This window comes from Macaca nemestrina, chromosome 3 (genome assembly GCF_043159975.1).
Source record: "Macaca nemestrina isolate mMacNem1 chromosome 3, mMacNem.hap1, whole genome shotgun sequence".
Classification (NCBI taxonomy): domain Eukaryota; kingdom Metazoa; phylum Chordata; class Mammalia; order Primates; family Cercopithecidae; genus Macaca; species Macaca nemestrina.
The window spans coordinates 141,539,799-141,555,946 of record NC_092127.1 but is presented as its reverse complement, the minus strand read 5'-3'; the positions used below and the strand labels follow the sequence as shown (position 1 = coordinate 141,555,946).

The 16,148-nt window shown below is 33.7% G+C and overlaps 1 protein-coding gene across 3 annotated transcripts in view; it reads right to left on the bottom strand.

Moving 5' to 3' along the window:
* Positions 1–16,148, bottom strand: part of LOC105477229 (BMP2 inducible kinase) — a 146,973-nt gene that overhangs the window by 71,176 nt on the left and 59,649 nt on the right. For all 3 annotated transcript variants that reach the window (XM_011733629.3, XM_011733628.3, XM_071093549.1), the window contains exons 4-6: positions 8,248–8,390; positions 5,828–5,949; positions 3,473–3,554 (exon numbers count right to left, since the gene is read on the bottom strand). In XM_011733629.3, coding sequence (XP_011731931.2) covers positions 3,473–3,554; positions 5,828–5,949; positions 8,248–8,390 — 347 coding nt within the window. The remainder of the gene's footprint in view (positions 1–3,472; positions 3,555–5,827; positions 5,950–8,247; positions 8,391–16,148) is intronic.

Genomic DNA, 16,148 nt, shown 5'->3' with positions numbered 1-16,148 from the left:
TAGTTGGCCGAATTAATGGTATCATAAAAATTAGAAGTAGCTTGTTCCTTTTGGAAAAAAAATTAAACTTTTATTTCTTCCACAGGAAGATATATACTTAGTACAAAACTAGCATATAACCAACAAAGTACAAGGCTTCTTCTTTAACAGTATTTTTACAAATTCAGTACAAAGCATGTTTAAAAGTTCTGGGATTCCAAATACGAATTAGCCAGCACAGTTAAACTTATCAGACAACCATCAGTAAATTCTTACTATTTACCAGGCACACCTCATTATTTTACACTATAAAAATTAAGTTCTCTGTTTCTAGATATAACCCTCCAACTTCTACTGCACATTATACTAATTATATTTGTATTTGTAACCTGGGTAATCTATATTAAAATTCAAAAGGGAAGTGCTCTGTCTGCTTAACCTGCATGGCTTCGTAACTATCAACGCACCAATAAATCTACTTGCTGACAATGAGGGCAAAACACCCTAAAATACCAATTGCATCTATAAAAGTAGCACAGGAAATTTCTAGCTAAGGTGCTAACAGCTTAAACTTGAGAAGGAATTTTTGTAAGTGATTTTTTGGCTCAAGAAATCATTACTTTTTCTCAAGAAGTGTCACCTACAGGCCTTAAGAGTGTAAGGGGTATTTCCAATTCTAACCAAATTGTATAAAATTATCCAAGTTAGTATACACTTACATCAGCAATACTGAAATTTAGCCTTATTATCTAAAAATTAGCAAGTCAGCTTTCCTTTGTTAAATTTTCTCCACGTATCAACTTAGTAAACTCAGCTAACAAGTGCACTAATTTTTATAATTATTATGAATTAATTTTTATAATTATTATAATAGACCTAAACACCCTTGGTGAGTTCAGTAACAGTAATTTACAAAAGATTGTTTTCAATATTGTAGCAATATTCCAATGAAAACAGTTCAAAAGCTCTAAAAATTTTAATGTTAGTTCAAAAAAATTACTGGGTTATTACATGACAAAATTATAAAGATTTGAAGTAGGGATAACCAGTTCTGTATGGTTACAAAAGATTTATGGATGCTTTTTTCTTGAAGGAAGATATTTTCAGCTCATATACAGCAAATTGAACATAAGGCTCCCTTAACAACACATAAAAAAAAAATGCTATTAATAGTATAATGTCCACATTAGATTACATCTTTCTTTGCACTGTCTAGATGATAGTCTAGGCAAAAAAAAATCTCCATTTTAGCCAGTTTTATTTTGTCAATCAAACTTTAGGAATTTGTCTTGTGTTAGAGTAAATATTGTAGGGTTCCCAGATAACAATTTTAGCAACACAAGTATACTTTAAAAATATATAAATCTAAATACTCTGCTTCGTAAAGTGTGAACACAATGAGGTATACTAATTTTTTCACATCAAAGGTATTTCCCTTTTTATCCATCTCAATGAGAATTGTACAAGAAACAGGAGGGAACCAGTGAATTTTCTAATTCACTAATTAATTTTCTAATTAGAAAATTCAGTGAATTTTCTAATACAATTTTCTAATTGTACAAGAAACAAGGGAACCAATGTACAAGGGAACCAATGAATTTTCTAATACTTTATAAAATCAGCATCCTAAATCTCAGGATAAAAATAACAACCTAAAACAAACTTCCAAGCAAAAAAAAAATTTTTTTAATAATTATTTTCTAAAATATGAAGTGCTAAATGTTTCAATATCATACTTCAATATCGTAACTCTGAATCAGTACTACGTTGAAGCAGGATGAAAGATATAGTTCTTGGCCAATGTGAATTGAATATTTTTTTCTGGATATTACTGAATTCACACCTAAAACATAGCAAACTTGTGTCTCAGCTGAGCTAAGTAAGACAGCATAAAAATGGCATCATGGAAATTAAAATTCTCCCTCTTTCAAGCATACAAACACACTGTTCTCTAATTATGGGTTTTTTGTTTTTTTGGTTTTTTTTGTTTTTGTTTTTTTCCCATCACGGAATCTCTACTCCGTAACTAATATATAAACAGTACAAATTTTAAAAGTATCACTGACAATTTAGTATGCTACCTCACTGGCATACTAAGTCTGAGGAAAAAATAACCCAAAAAAGGATCTCCTCCTTTTTGTTAAGGTATTGGATAACAGTCATGTGCTCAGAGAATAATTTTTTTTCAATAAACCTTCAATGGCTTCAAAACGAAAAGTATGATGCCTATTGTTTATCTGCTATTGAAATACTCTTTTCAGGTAATATGGAACTCAACAGCAGCACAAAATTAGGCCAGAAAAGACCTCCATAATCACCTCTTCTAATACCTCGATTTTATAAATTAAGATCCAGTTTAATTTGCTTTCTACATTATAATAACCTTCATCTTTACTATAAGCCATTCAATGAGTCAAATGCTAATGCTGCAGAAAGCAAACGAAATTTGAGTTATGTAAGCTGGAGATCTAATTAACTAATAAACCTATTGTTAATTGATTAAATTGTATATATGATTTTTTAAAATTCATCTACCACAAGGAATTACTGCTTGGTGAATGTATAAATGTTATATAGATAAAAAGATATTAAAGATTTTTTTTAATAACCTTACAAAAGAATATTTGTCTCTCAAGACTTTGGTACCCCAACCCTAAAAGGGAGGAGGCCAGGAAAGGAAAACCAAGGAGACACTCATTTGGTTTCACACATTATGCCTGACAATTTTCTGAACATTATGTTTTCAAAACAAAATAAATCTGATATTTCTGTAAACCCTGGAACTATTTCCAAAGAATTTTATTCCTCAATTCCTAACATGGTCACTTGTGATAGATACAGCTAAATAACTGTTGAATTTAAATGAATTAACACTTAAAATACTCTTTTCCTAGTTTATTAAATACAATCACAAGCATATTTTACTTATAGAATATGTTCTAAAGAGATGTCTATATTCTAACAAAGTTCAACTACAAAGAAATATGGTCTATCTCAGTAATTATATCCAGATATACACAGGCTAAATGATAAAGACCTTCAATGTACAGAAGCTAGTCACTGGTATGTTTATACTGCAATTAGAAAAACATTTATTCATATCAATTTCCATTAAAAAGATCCTAAAATATTCCAGAAAATTATTGTATAATGACTTAATCGTTATGTCGAGCTTTTCTGTATTTTGATCAACCAAACTTCCACTCAAAAAAATGTTAACACTCATATATAATCTAAATCCTAAAAAAATACTGTGGTTAAAAAGTTACATTATACTGAAGTTTTTTATGTTTTTTGATACATAAGCTTTCCATCTCAGGATTGAGAAGATAAAATGTTCTAGTATTTTTCTTCTCCCGAATAAGAAGCTCTACTGTACATCACTCTCTTCCACTTATTACGAAATGCCGTTTGGGGAGCAGAGAAAAAAAAATCAACTGAACTCAGATTTTTTAATTTGGTTAGAGCAAGTTTCAGCCTTTCTTGGCCTTACCCAGATATCAGCCTTGGTGGTGATGGGTTTCCCTCCATAAAGGTTGATCATTTCAGGGGCTCTGTATGACAGAGTCGTATACCTGGCAGTAAATGAGTGAAATGGAGTGGAGATATATATATAAAAAAAAAAAAAGACAGATAATACATTGTTTCTACATAAAACACTACAAAAAAAGTCTTTTAGGCTCAATAACATTATATAGAATAATACTCTTTGTAAAAAGCTCATTAAAAAACCCATCAAGGATTAAACAATACAAAGCATCTATATACATTTTTATTCAACAAATACAACAGTATTTCTAATAATCTAAAAACTTAATTTTCTTTATTAGAAAAATCTTAAATAATGACAATATATTGGAAACAGTTCTCCTTGAATTTCTTATGTGAAATAACACAATTTGGCTATTATAGTCTCCTTATCAAAATATTTTAGTCTATTAACTTAAAAGTAAAACTTCCACATTCTCAAAAACTTAATTTATATATTTACTAAGGAATTTATTTTTATGGACTTCATGTTACATTATAAAGTAATAGTGATGATGCAGTCTTAACACTTTCATTTTCTACATACTTTTCAATGAATAAAAAAGTCAATCCTTTTAACATTAAATAAGAAGTAAAAGCTTAAATGTTTTCAAATTTACTTCCTTGACATAGTAGTAAATCTCTTTTGAGTTTGTTTTTATAATTGTTTTAAAAGTAATCTAGTTGCTACAATCTAACTGCACTCATTAAGTATATTTCTAATACTGACTGCCATAATAAGCTATTTGAAATCAAAAGGTATTGTGAATAAATTTTTATCCACAGAAAACCCCCATATTTATTATGAACAGAACATTTTAAGGAAGCAGTGCTCAAATCTCATGTTAGAAATGATCAGAATATGAATGGATATCCTATATCATGGCATAATTTAAGATTCGGATTGAATGGTCTTACATTTTATTTTGCAAGAAGTATCTTAAAACTCAACATTCTACTATCTTACTTTTTCCAAATCACTCTGACTGGTGAGAGAGTCTGAATACTACTACTATGGAGGAATGACCTAAGAAACCAGAAATATAAACTTCACCAAAACAGGATTTTTATTCACTATACCCCCACCCCAGCATCAAGAAAGTGTTGGCCCTTAATAAATACTTGTCAATTGAATGAAGTTAGTCCATTAATTGAGCCACAAAGGACCAGAGAACCCCTTATGAACTTTTGTTCATCGCTAATAAAACATTCAATTGAACCTCATACTTCAGAAGGCAACAGCAAGAAATAAAATGTCTAGCAGGTCAGGGATGCTTGGACAGAAACCTATACAGCAGCCACTAAACATCACAATCCAATAAATTTTTTAAGTTATATACATATATTTTCCAATAAGCCAATTCAATACTTTATTATTCTTGTGTTCTTCAGGACTTTATATATTTACTAACGTGTTTGTTTTTATTAAATCTAACATAATCATCATAGGCTAAGTTTCCTGAGTAGTAGTATGTAGCATCGAAATCCACGGTATTATACAAATGCGCCAGAGTAAAATCAGCTGTATTTGAACTATTTCAAAATATTGCAGTTCAAATGATGGCTCTGACATAGTATTAGGCAATAGGGAATTTGTGAGGAAGTGATGAAAGGCAATTCAGAAAAGCTAACTATTTAGAAAGTCCTATTCTGAGAGATCTTTCTGCATTCTGTATCACTTTATTAAGATAACCTAAAATTTACAAACAGTTCCATTTTCTAAAAGTAGAAGGCAGAAAAGTCAGCAAAAGATTCTAACAGGTACTCTAGCAACCACGGAAAGCACAGGATTAAGAGAACATAAAGTAGACATGACATATTTCCATTCCAGAGCTTTCCAGTATATCATTACAAAGTAACAGTGATGATGCAGTCTTAACACTTTCACTTTCTACACAGTTTTCAGTGCATAAAAAAGTCAATTCTTTTAATATTAAATAAGAAGTAAAAGCTTAAATGTTTTCAAATAATTTAACTTTTTCTTAACAAGCACAAACCCTCAGTATCAGTAAAAACAAAGATGTTTAACTGAACTCAAGAATCATTTCAAACTCCCTTTAACAATTTCACTAATTACTACAGCTTATTTAACAAATTTCTTTCTAAATCTGTTTGAATGTAGACTAAAAAATCGGCATCTATGGCAAAACATATTTCCTACTGAGCTAGATCAGACATGAATTAATCAAATCTATGGCACAGAAATATTCCAAAGAAATCTATAAATGAAATACCTAAAATCTGTATTTACCAGTGCTGGTCAGAAACTCGAGTTAAATAAAATTACCATGACAAAAGTGCAATAAAGACAAATACTTACTTTTTAATTTCTTCTTCTACTATATTAACTCCATCTTTTTGAGGATTAAGAAATTTATTAGTGGCACTGCCAAAGTCACAAAGTACATAGTTCCCACCATCATTCAACAAAATATTTTCTACCTTAAGAAAAGAAAATCAATAATTAGTATTTTCAAAGTGAAAATTAACTTTTTACAACCATTGTAAAAAATGGTTATTTTTACAAACAGTTTATTTTTACACAATAAACACTGAACGGTCTATGCCATATACAAAAATATGTAAATATGTGTCTCATATATATATATATATATATATACACACGCACAGTACACACAAACATATATAGACATAAAATACCCAAATTATGAGGAAGAACAAATGAACGGGAGCAAAAATATACGACGTCTACTGCTTCTCTTACTAAGAACAGAGAAATGCTTCTTCCACCCCAGGTTGATTTGTACAGGGGCAAAGGAACCCTAAATCCTCCCTAAAACTGCTTTTATGAAAGAGAAGAACTAGTACCTGGCAGAGTCCAGCTTCTCTCTTTTACTATACTTCCACTTTTCTCCTTTTCTGACACTTTTGCTTCTCTATAGGTATAATGGAAACCACTGGAATTCCATCTTTGACTTCCAGTACCATTTTTATTTAAAATACTACACTGAAAAATACAAATTTGACTTAATTTGGAGATCAGGGTTGTAGTAACTAAAATAAATTATTATAGTCAGTTTCTTGAATAGTAAAATGTGGGTTCAGAGCCCAATCTGCTACTAACTAGTATATGGACCCTTGGACAATCTGCTTAACCACTCTTGTGCTATAGTTTCTTTATGTAAAATACGGACAATTAGAATATGAATCTGCCATATGGAACTGTAGTGAACATTAAATGAGTTAAAATATGTAAAGTGCTTAGAACAGTCTGGAATATGGTAAGCACCTAATAAATTACTATTACATGTTTTTTCACAATGTCTTTTATTTTTATGATAGTCTTAGATAAATAATTCATTTATTTCCATTTCATCAAAATACTGTTTCATTATAACTTTTCTTCTGTATTTCACGTTAGTATATTTTAAAAATTTGTACAAAATAAAGATTCAGAAAGAAATCTACTGAAAACATATATTTTTTACATATGTTTACACATATAAAAAGAACTAAGCATATAAAATATGGACAATACAAAATTATGCAGTTAAATGTTTTCTGAATTTAAAGAAGAGTCAGCTGAAGATATCAACTTTGTATGCAAAAAAATTAATTAACCATAATAGCACAAAAAATCGTATCAAATTATTAGGGGAAATGGAAAAGCTGCACATTCAAAAGAACTACACTGGTTATCCAAATTAAGGCCAGAGGCCTGCAGTTAAGCATTTCAATCCTGCCTTATCTCCTACTATCATAGGTTTTCTAGATGATATTTTCATGACTAACAGCCTATATTCTTAGTGACATTTTCTCTTTTATCTTACAAGCATTTTATAATAAAATTTCATAAAATTCTGTATAATCAGTCAGAACTGGGATTCAATCATTCAATATTTATTAAGACTCTGCTGTCTACCAGGCACTATTTTAATGGCTTAAACACATCACTAAAAATGAAAAAAAAAAAAAGTCTTGACCTTCATGGAGCTTACATTCTAGAGGGAGAAGGCAGAAAATAAATAACAGGAATAGTACATAAGCAAATTATACAGTATCACAGGAAGTAATACGGACTAATAAAAGGTACAGCAGGTTAGACTGCAGTGATAAATAATGTGGCTCACAATGGGACTCACTGAGAAGGTGAACCTGAGCAGACCTGAAGGAGTGGAAAGGGTAGCCAGGGGACTATCTAGGCATAAAGCAATTCAGGAAGAGTAATCAATGTAACAGGTGGGTACCAATATAAGAGGTCAAGAGTCCACAGACGATGAAGTGACCTTCAAGGCAACCACCACCAAATTAGAGAAAATAACAGAAAACTGTACTAAATTATAAAGAAATAGAAAAAGAGACCCACTTATGGTCTCCTCCAGTATCCCTTGAGAACACCTTGATGCTTAATATGGATTACAGGAAATAGGAGGAATGCTGGCTGAACTGAGAGACAATAGTGTGGACAGACGTTTAACAAATATCAGTGAAAATCACATTTCTGTTCAAACGAAACCTTTTAAAGAAGCCTACTATAGAAAACAGGGATGCAGGGTAGAAGGTACAAAATCTGCCTCCACAGCCACGCTAGAAATCCTCAAAGTCAAGTAAACCACAATTTCAAATCTACAGTCATTCTTTACATGACCTCAGGAAATGTAGAAGGGGAGGGAAAGACCAATCTCAAAGCTAGTTTTTACACTGATTTAGATGAAAATAGTCTAAGAACATTTTAACTCCAACTTATTACTTAATCCATAGGTATTCTAAAGTTCTTACCTTCAGATCCCGGTGAATTATTGGAGTCTTACACTGATGCAACCTTGCAACAGCTTCACAGGTATCACAGAATATCTGTAACACTTCTGGTTCTGTAAAACCTGTCTGTAGCTTCTTATTCATTTGATTCACTACCTGCCCAGCTAACCAAAAAAGTAATTTTGAGAGGACATATTTTTAATAAATAAAGTCTATTCACAAGCAAATTAAGAAATGTCTTTATGGCTTCAAGTAATGGGAAATTGGCTTTTTCATAATTCTCATGTAAGGATGCTTATTACATCATACTGTATTGATTCAATGACCCATTTTTTCACATTTTACATTTCAGAGATCATCTTAAAATAAAGATCTTATTAATGCTATTGCCCACTTTTTTTTTTTAACATCTCTGAGATCAAAGCATATCTTATAATACTGGTTTGAAGAAATAGTTATTCAACACCATACTATTTATGGGCTAAACAGTGGTGAACAAAAATAAGGTTTCTGTTATCACAGAATTACAGTCTAAAGGTAGAAGCAATCACACAAATAGATATATAGTAATAATTGTATATCATAACAATAATATGAAAGAACATATTATATAAGAAACCTAAATTTAAATTGTGAAGGAAGATGAGGAAGAGAGGGTATCAGATCAGGTCTAAGGAAGTGATACTTGAGATTGAAGGATAATTAGGAATCAACCAGGCAGAGACTTGCGAGCACAATATACTAGCGATAGTGAGTACTATGTACAAATGCCATCAGTTTAGGAAAGAGCTTCATGACTTTGAATAACTCAAAGAAAGCCAGTATGCTTTCTTTACAACTTAATGAATGCTGATATACTCTAGGAAGCAGAGGAGACAGTAAGGTGAGATGAGACTGGCAAGGAAGACAGGGATCAGCCATATCTTAGATTCTATCTTGAGAGCCAAAGAAACTTCCTCATCTGACTTTCAAAAAAATTTCATCTAGGGTTAGGGGAATCAAAAGAGTCAAAATGGGCTAAGGGGTAAAGTCTATCCAGATAAGAGATAATGGACCAAAATAATTGACTAAAATCAAATTGCCACACATATACAATTAAGCCCTGAGAAAGTTACATATTACAATGTAGAAATTGATAGTCTAATAATAATTCTTAATTATTAACAAAAGGTTAATCATCATTATATTTTAAGAATGCAAATAAATATGTGATTCACACAGAAATCAGTCTAATAAAAATTGAGTTTAGGAATTCAAAAAACATAAAGCATTCATTAACTTGCAACTTTCCTTTAACAAGGTTAGATAAATGAACATATGCTATTTGACAATCTATAAGAAGGTACATATAAACTTGTTCCTTTTATTATTACTGTCTAAGCAGTCTTGTCTTTTCTGAGAATATTTTTCTCATAGAATTTTAAAGCAAAAACAACATTAATTTTACCTATGAATCCCCAACTTTAAGAAAACTCAAGTGTAATTAGTTCAGATTATCTCAGAAGACTGGGGCACCTGACCATGCAGCAACTTCCACCACTCCCTCAGTTGGCAGACTCCCTGTCTTTTAATTAAACCCAGCCTTCTCTAGTTTAAGAATAATTAAACAAGATTTTTAAAAGTGCTTTCTTGGTATATATTCACATCCTTGAAATATCCTATCATAGCTAAAGAAATCATAACCTTGAACTCACTCCACCTATTCCAAACTTCCAATGTTATAATAAGCAGAATAAACTTTAAACAAACTTTAATTCCCTTTCTTCTATCCAGAAACCTTTGAAGTAGAAATCCTCAATCACAAAAAAACAAGTCCCCAGAGAAAACCAAAAACTATATTTGGGCTGAATTTCAAATGAAATCAATAAAATTTCATTACTCAAAATCAGAGTTTTCTGAAAATTAAAGCTTAAAAGAAGGTATTCTAATAAAAAAGGTAAAAAGTCAGATTTCGAAATCAAACATTATATACTTAATGTCTTTTAAAATGAGATGCCCCACCTTTAAACAAGGGGCTTGCAACTTAGCTCACGCCCGACCAATCAGGTAGTAAAGAGAGCTCACTAAAACGCTAATTAGGCAAAATCAAGAGGTAAAGAAACAGCCAATCATCTATCGCCTGAGAGCACAGCGGGAGGGACAATGATCAGGATATAAACCCAGGCATTCGAGCCGGCTACCCTCTTTGGGTCCCCCCCTCCCTTTGTATGGAAGCTCTGTTTTCACTCTATTAAATCTTGCAACTGCAAAATAAATAAATAAATAAATATAAAATGAGATGCCTACAACTCTCAATTCTTTCCATATTTCCCAAAGAGGTATCATTTCCAAAACAAAAGCTTTTTACAACTCTGCCAAATTTCATCACTAACATTAAAAAGTCAACATTTTTCTAACCTCTTAAAAAGGTGTTCAACAACCTCCTCTGAGTACACATATTAACACTTAGTTTAAAAAAACCATAAATGCAACCTACTATTCCATTTAAATTTTGATAATGTGACTTTTTTTCTTTTTACAACTGTGATGGTTAATACTGTCAACTTGATTGGATTGAAGGATGCAAAGTACTGATTCTGGGTGTGTCTGTGAGGGTGTTGCCAAAGGAGATTAACATTTGAGTCAGTGGCCTGGGAAAGGCAGACCCACCCTTCATCTGGGTGGGCACCATCTAATCAGCTGCCAGCAGAGCCAGAATAAAAAGCAGGTAGAAGAACATGAAAAGACTACACTGGCTTAGCCTCCCAGCCTACATCTTTCTCCCACGCTGGATGCTTCCTGCCCTCGAACATCTCTCCAACTGCTTCAGCTTTTGCGGTCGGACTGGCTTCCTCGCTTCTCAGCTTACAGATGGCATATTGTGGGACCTTGTGATTGCATGAGTTAACACTCCTTAATAAGCTCCCCTTTATATGTATATCTATCCTATTAGTTCTGTCCCTCTAGAAAACCCTGACTAATACAACAAGATTATTCAATTTTATCTGTAGTAGATTGCATTACTGGTCGCAAACTTTCAAACTTGACTTTTTACAAGCCCTTTGTCATGTAACTCTGCAGTTTGTCCCAATAAATGAGGCAGATAAATTTCCTGCTCTTTGATTTGGGCTCAGTCATGTGCTTTTCTTTGGCCAACAGAAAAAGGTAAAAGCATCACTGTCCTAGTCCCAAGACTAGGCCTTAAGAGGCCTCATTTGCTTCTACATGCCTTCTTATGTTTCTATCATCCACATGAGAAAACCATCCCCAGGACAGCTTGCTAGTGCCAGAAAGAGGATGATGGACACGTGAAGCAGAGCTACTCCAACTAATTCCAGCTAACCACTGTCATGTGAGCAAGCCCTGCCAAAATCTGCAGTGTCACCCTACCAAGCTAAGTTGAAAGCAGCTGGCCCGTGGATACACAGGTGATAGATAATAAACGAATGTTATTTTATGCTATTGAATTTTGGGATTTTTTTAATTAAGCAAATACTAACAAATATATAATCCATGGGAACATACGTAGAATACTTCCTAAAAACAGACATTAAAAATCCATAAAGTTTCATAATTTATTCATGAATTATTCATAAAATAAATGTGATCAAAATACCAATAATGATTTCTAGAAGTCTGAGACCTAAAGTACATAATTTCTCTTTATATATTAGCAAATAAAGCAGTACCAAATCACAAATTTACAAAGACAAAAGATGATTACACTTGACAAAAGATGATTGTAAACACTGGATACCTAAAACCACGTAAGGGGATATGAGCTATATAACATATTCTTTTACTCTCTATACAGTTTTATCCCTACATAATAACCAATGTCTCTGAACTATATACATTATATAGGTTCCCTTACTAAAATACCTTGTTAAACAATTTTATGTAATGCAATTAGCTGTTACAGAGGAAGTAAGGGAAGAGTATTTAGTCCTCTATTTTTTGTCCCTCCAAATCACTCCTTCCCCATGAGAGAAAAAGGAACTTATCTAATTGATTCCTCTGAGAAATGAGATTGCATATACTCCATTGAGAAAAATTGAGCATACTCCATTCAGGCCTTCTGGATTTCTTCTATTAAGAAATAATTGCCCACTTAGAGGGTACAACTGATCTGCAATACATATAGTAACATTAGCAGGTAAAACATCTGAAGAAAACTTTGAACAAAAAAAGAGAAAGCATGGTTTGGCTGTGTCCCCACCCAAAGCTCATCTTGAAATCCCACATGTTGTGAGAGGGACCCATTCGGAGGTAACTGAAACATGGGGGCAAGTCTTTCCTGTGCTGTTCTCACGATGGTGAGTAAGTCTCACGAGATCTGATGGTTTTAAAAAAGGATGTTCCCCTGCACAAACCCTCTCTCTTTATCTGCTGCCATCCATGAAAGATATGACTTGCTCCTCCTTGCCTTCCACCATGATTGTGAGGCTTCCCCAGCCACGTGGAACTGTAAGTCCAATTAAACCTTTTTCTTTTGCAAATTGCCCTGCGTTGAATATGTCTTTATCAGCAGCAAGAAAATGGACTAATACAGCAAGCAAAAGAAAAAAAAATAAAACTAAAATTAGCTGGGCACAGTGGTTCTGCCCTTAATCCCAACACTTTGGGAGGCTGAGGTGGGAGGACTGCTTGAGGCCAGGAGTTCCAGACTACCCTGGGCTACAAAGTGAGATCCCGTTTCTATAAAAAATTAAGAATTAAAAAACTGGCCGGGCATGGCCATGTGCACCTCTAATCCCAACTACTCAAGAGGCTAAGGCAGAAGGATCACTTGAGTCCAGAAGTTTGACGTTGGAATCGTATGGATGACAGAGTGAGACCTTGTCTCAAAAAGAAAGAAAGAAGGGTCAGGGGTGCAAAGAAAAAAAAATGGACACACTGAAATTAATATCCACAGACAACAAAAGATTTGCAGCTAAAACAAGAACGAGGTGTATCTTTTTCCCCAATATCCCTACATGGTAACAAGGTGTATTTCAGCAAAGAACACTGAGAGAACAAGAAAGAGTCAAGCTGGGAGTGGTGGCTCACACCTATAATCCCAGCATCTAGGAGGCCGAGGCAGTGGATTACTTGAAGTTAGGAGTTCAAGACCAGCCTGGCCAACAAGGCAAAACCCTGTCTCTACTAAAAATACAAAAATTACTCAGCTGTGGTGGTGCACACCTGCAATCCCAGCTACTCAAGAGGCTAAGGCATGAATGAGAATCGCTTGAACCCAGGAGGCAGAGGTTGAAGTAAGCTGAGATGGCGCTATGCACCCTCTAGCTTGGGTGACAGAGTAAGACTATGTCTCAAAAAAAAAAAAAAAAGTCCTTGGAAATTAAAAATAATATAATAGGAATACAAAATTCTATAGGAGAGCTAAAAGATACAGAGGAATGCTTCCAACAAAAAAAGAATAAAGACAATAAGAAAGAAAAGAAAATCAGAGGATTATCAATCTAGAAAGCTCAAAACATCTGAAAGAAAATGAGAAGTCCAGTAAGAGACAACTGAAAATGGAAGACAAAAACTCCACAAAAAGCATACCAAAAACAACAAACACTAAGGCGCATATATCTTGAAATTTCAATACGTCGTAAAGGAAAGATTCACACTAAAAGTGTCCATGGAGAAAAGATGTCACATGAAAAAATTAAGCAATCACAATAACATCAATTTCTCAACAACACTAAGAAAAAAGTGGAATGATATCTTCAAAATTCTGGATCAAAATTATTTCCAACCCATAATGTTTTAGCCAGCCAAAGTAACGATCAATGTGGGCACTGAATAAAAATATGTTTATATATGCAAGGTTTCAAAAATGCTTCTCCCAAAAATCCAGTCAGAAAGCTACTGAAAAACACACTCCTCCAAATTAGGGAGTGAAAACAAAGGTGTGGCGCAAGTAGCAGGGAATCCAAGACAGAAGGGAGGCAAAGGGAATTTCCAGAAGGACAGCTAACCGCTGTTCAAAATTAAGCACAATGATGTCTCCCCAAGAGGTGTTTTTAAAGGAAGAAAAAATGAAATCAACACAAATATTAAAATGTCTAAACATACTGCATAATTATTTGTATGTCTATTGGAAAATGTGGGACTAAAATATTAATATACATGAAGAAAATTAGGCAAATGAAAAACGAGATAATTACTAACTCCAGAAAAACAAAAAGTATAAGAAAATACAATTACAGACACCATTAAATGGGAAAATAAACACTGATTTGGTCCAAAACCTGAGCATATCTATACTAGAAGTAAAATTCCTATCTTTTCTTAGAGACAATATCTAAAACATCAAATCAAAAATAGCACTAGAAAATTTTCTTTCAAGAGCCTCCTCATGCACAGAATTACATACACACTTCCCTTGATTTTCTAAGTTCCTATGTACCCTTAGGAAATCACTAAAATTATTGATTCTCTTTTATATAATGCAGTGTAGAAATATGGAAGTAAATATAAGAAACATCTCAAATATTTTAAAGGGACTACCTCTGAAGAGGGATGAGGCAGAAAGGTACTGATTTAGCCACAGCTTAAGAGAACTATTTGACTTTTTTTATTTTTTATTTTTTTGAGACAAGAGTCTCGCTCTGTGCCCAGGCTGGAGTGCAGTGGCGCAATCTCGGCTCACTGAAAGCTCCACCTTCTGGGTTCACGTCATTCTCCTGCCTCAGTCTCCTGAGCAGCTGGGAATACAGGTGCCCGCCACCACGCTCGGCTAATTTTTTTTTTTTTTCTTTTTTTTTTGTATTTTTAGTAGAGACGGGCTTTCACCGTGTTAGCCAGGATGGTCTCGATCTCCTGACCTTGTGATCCGCCCGCCTCAGCCTCCCAAAGTGGTGGGATTACAGGCGTGAGCCACCGTGCCTAGTCAACTATTTGACTTTTTAAACCATATACATAAATTACTTTGATAAAAATTTTAAATTTCATATACCGCAGAGCTTGATGATTTGAATACCGGATAACTATTTCTAAAAAATTTTTAAAACAAAATAATGCATTCCTCAAAAAACAGATATGATCACTCTCTTACTTTAAAATAAAATTTGCCCCTAAAACTTGAAGGTCATTTGATTCCCCTTTTAAGATGTCTTCTAAGTGACAATTAAATTTATCCAGGGTTATGATTATGCTTGATTCAAATATCTTTTAAAAGTCACAAGTAGGCCGGGCGTGGTGGCTCACGCCTGTAATCCCAGCACTTTGGGAGGCCAAGGTGGGCGGATCACAAGGTCAGGAGATCGAGACCATGGTGAAACCCTGTCTCTACTAAAAATAGAAAAAATTAGCCGGGTGCAGGGGCGGGCGCCTGTAGTCCCAGCTACTCGGGAGGCTGAGGCAGGAGAATGGCGTGAACCCGGGAGGCGGAGCTTGCAGTGAGCCGAGATTGCGCCACTGCACTCCAGCCTGGGCGACAGAGCGAGACTCCGTCTCAAAAAAAAAAAAAAAAAAAAAAGAAAAAAAAAAAAGTCACAAGTAGTCAAGGGCTATGAGTAAACTCTAATCTAACTAAGAATTAGCACTATAAATGCTAGAATTCAGGAAAATGGGGTAGAAAAAAATGAGTATCTTCTCCTAAAAGAGATCACAGTACAGTACTTTACAGTAGAGAAGATATAAAGAAAAAACGATGGAGAAACATCTGTTTGTTAAATATTGTGTATGGAAATAAGTTACAAATACATCGCAGTAGGCATTGTTACATTGATTCACTTCATTTCCCCCATCCTTCCCTCCTTAAAATACTGCAGTAAACAAGATCATACTCTCTCCAACATCATCATCATATCCCTCTTCCTCCTCAACCTTCAGGAAACTGTAAGAGTTCCTGGGATAGTAATTAACAATCATTACTGTCTGAAGAGAATGTAAATGTAAACCAGGGCTCCCTAGAACCACAACTGCCAAATATGGCTTGCAAATTTGTA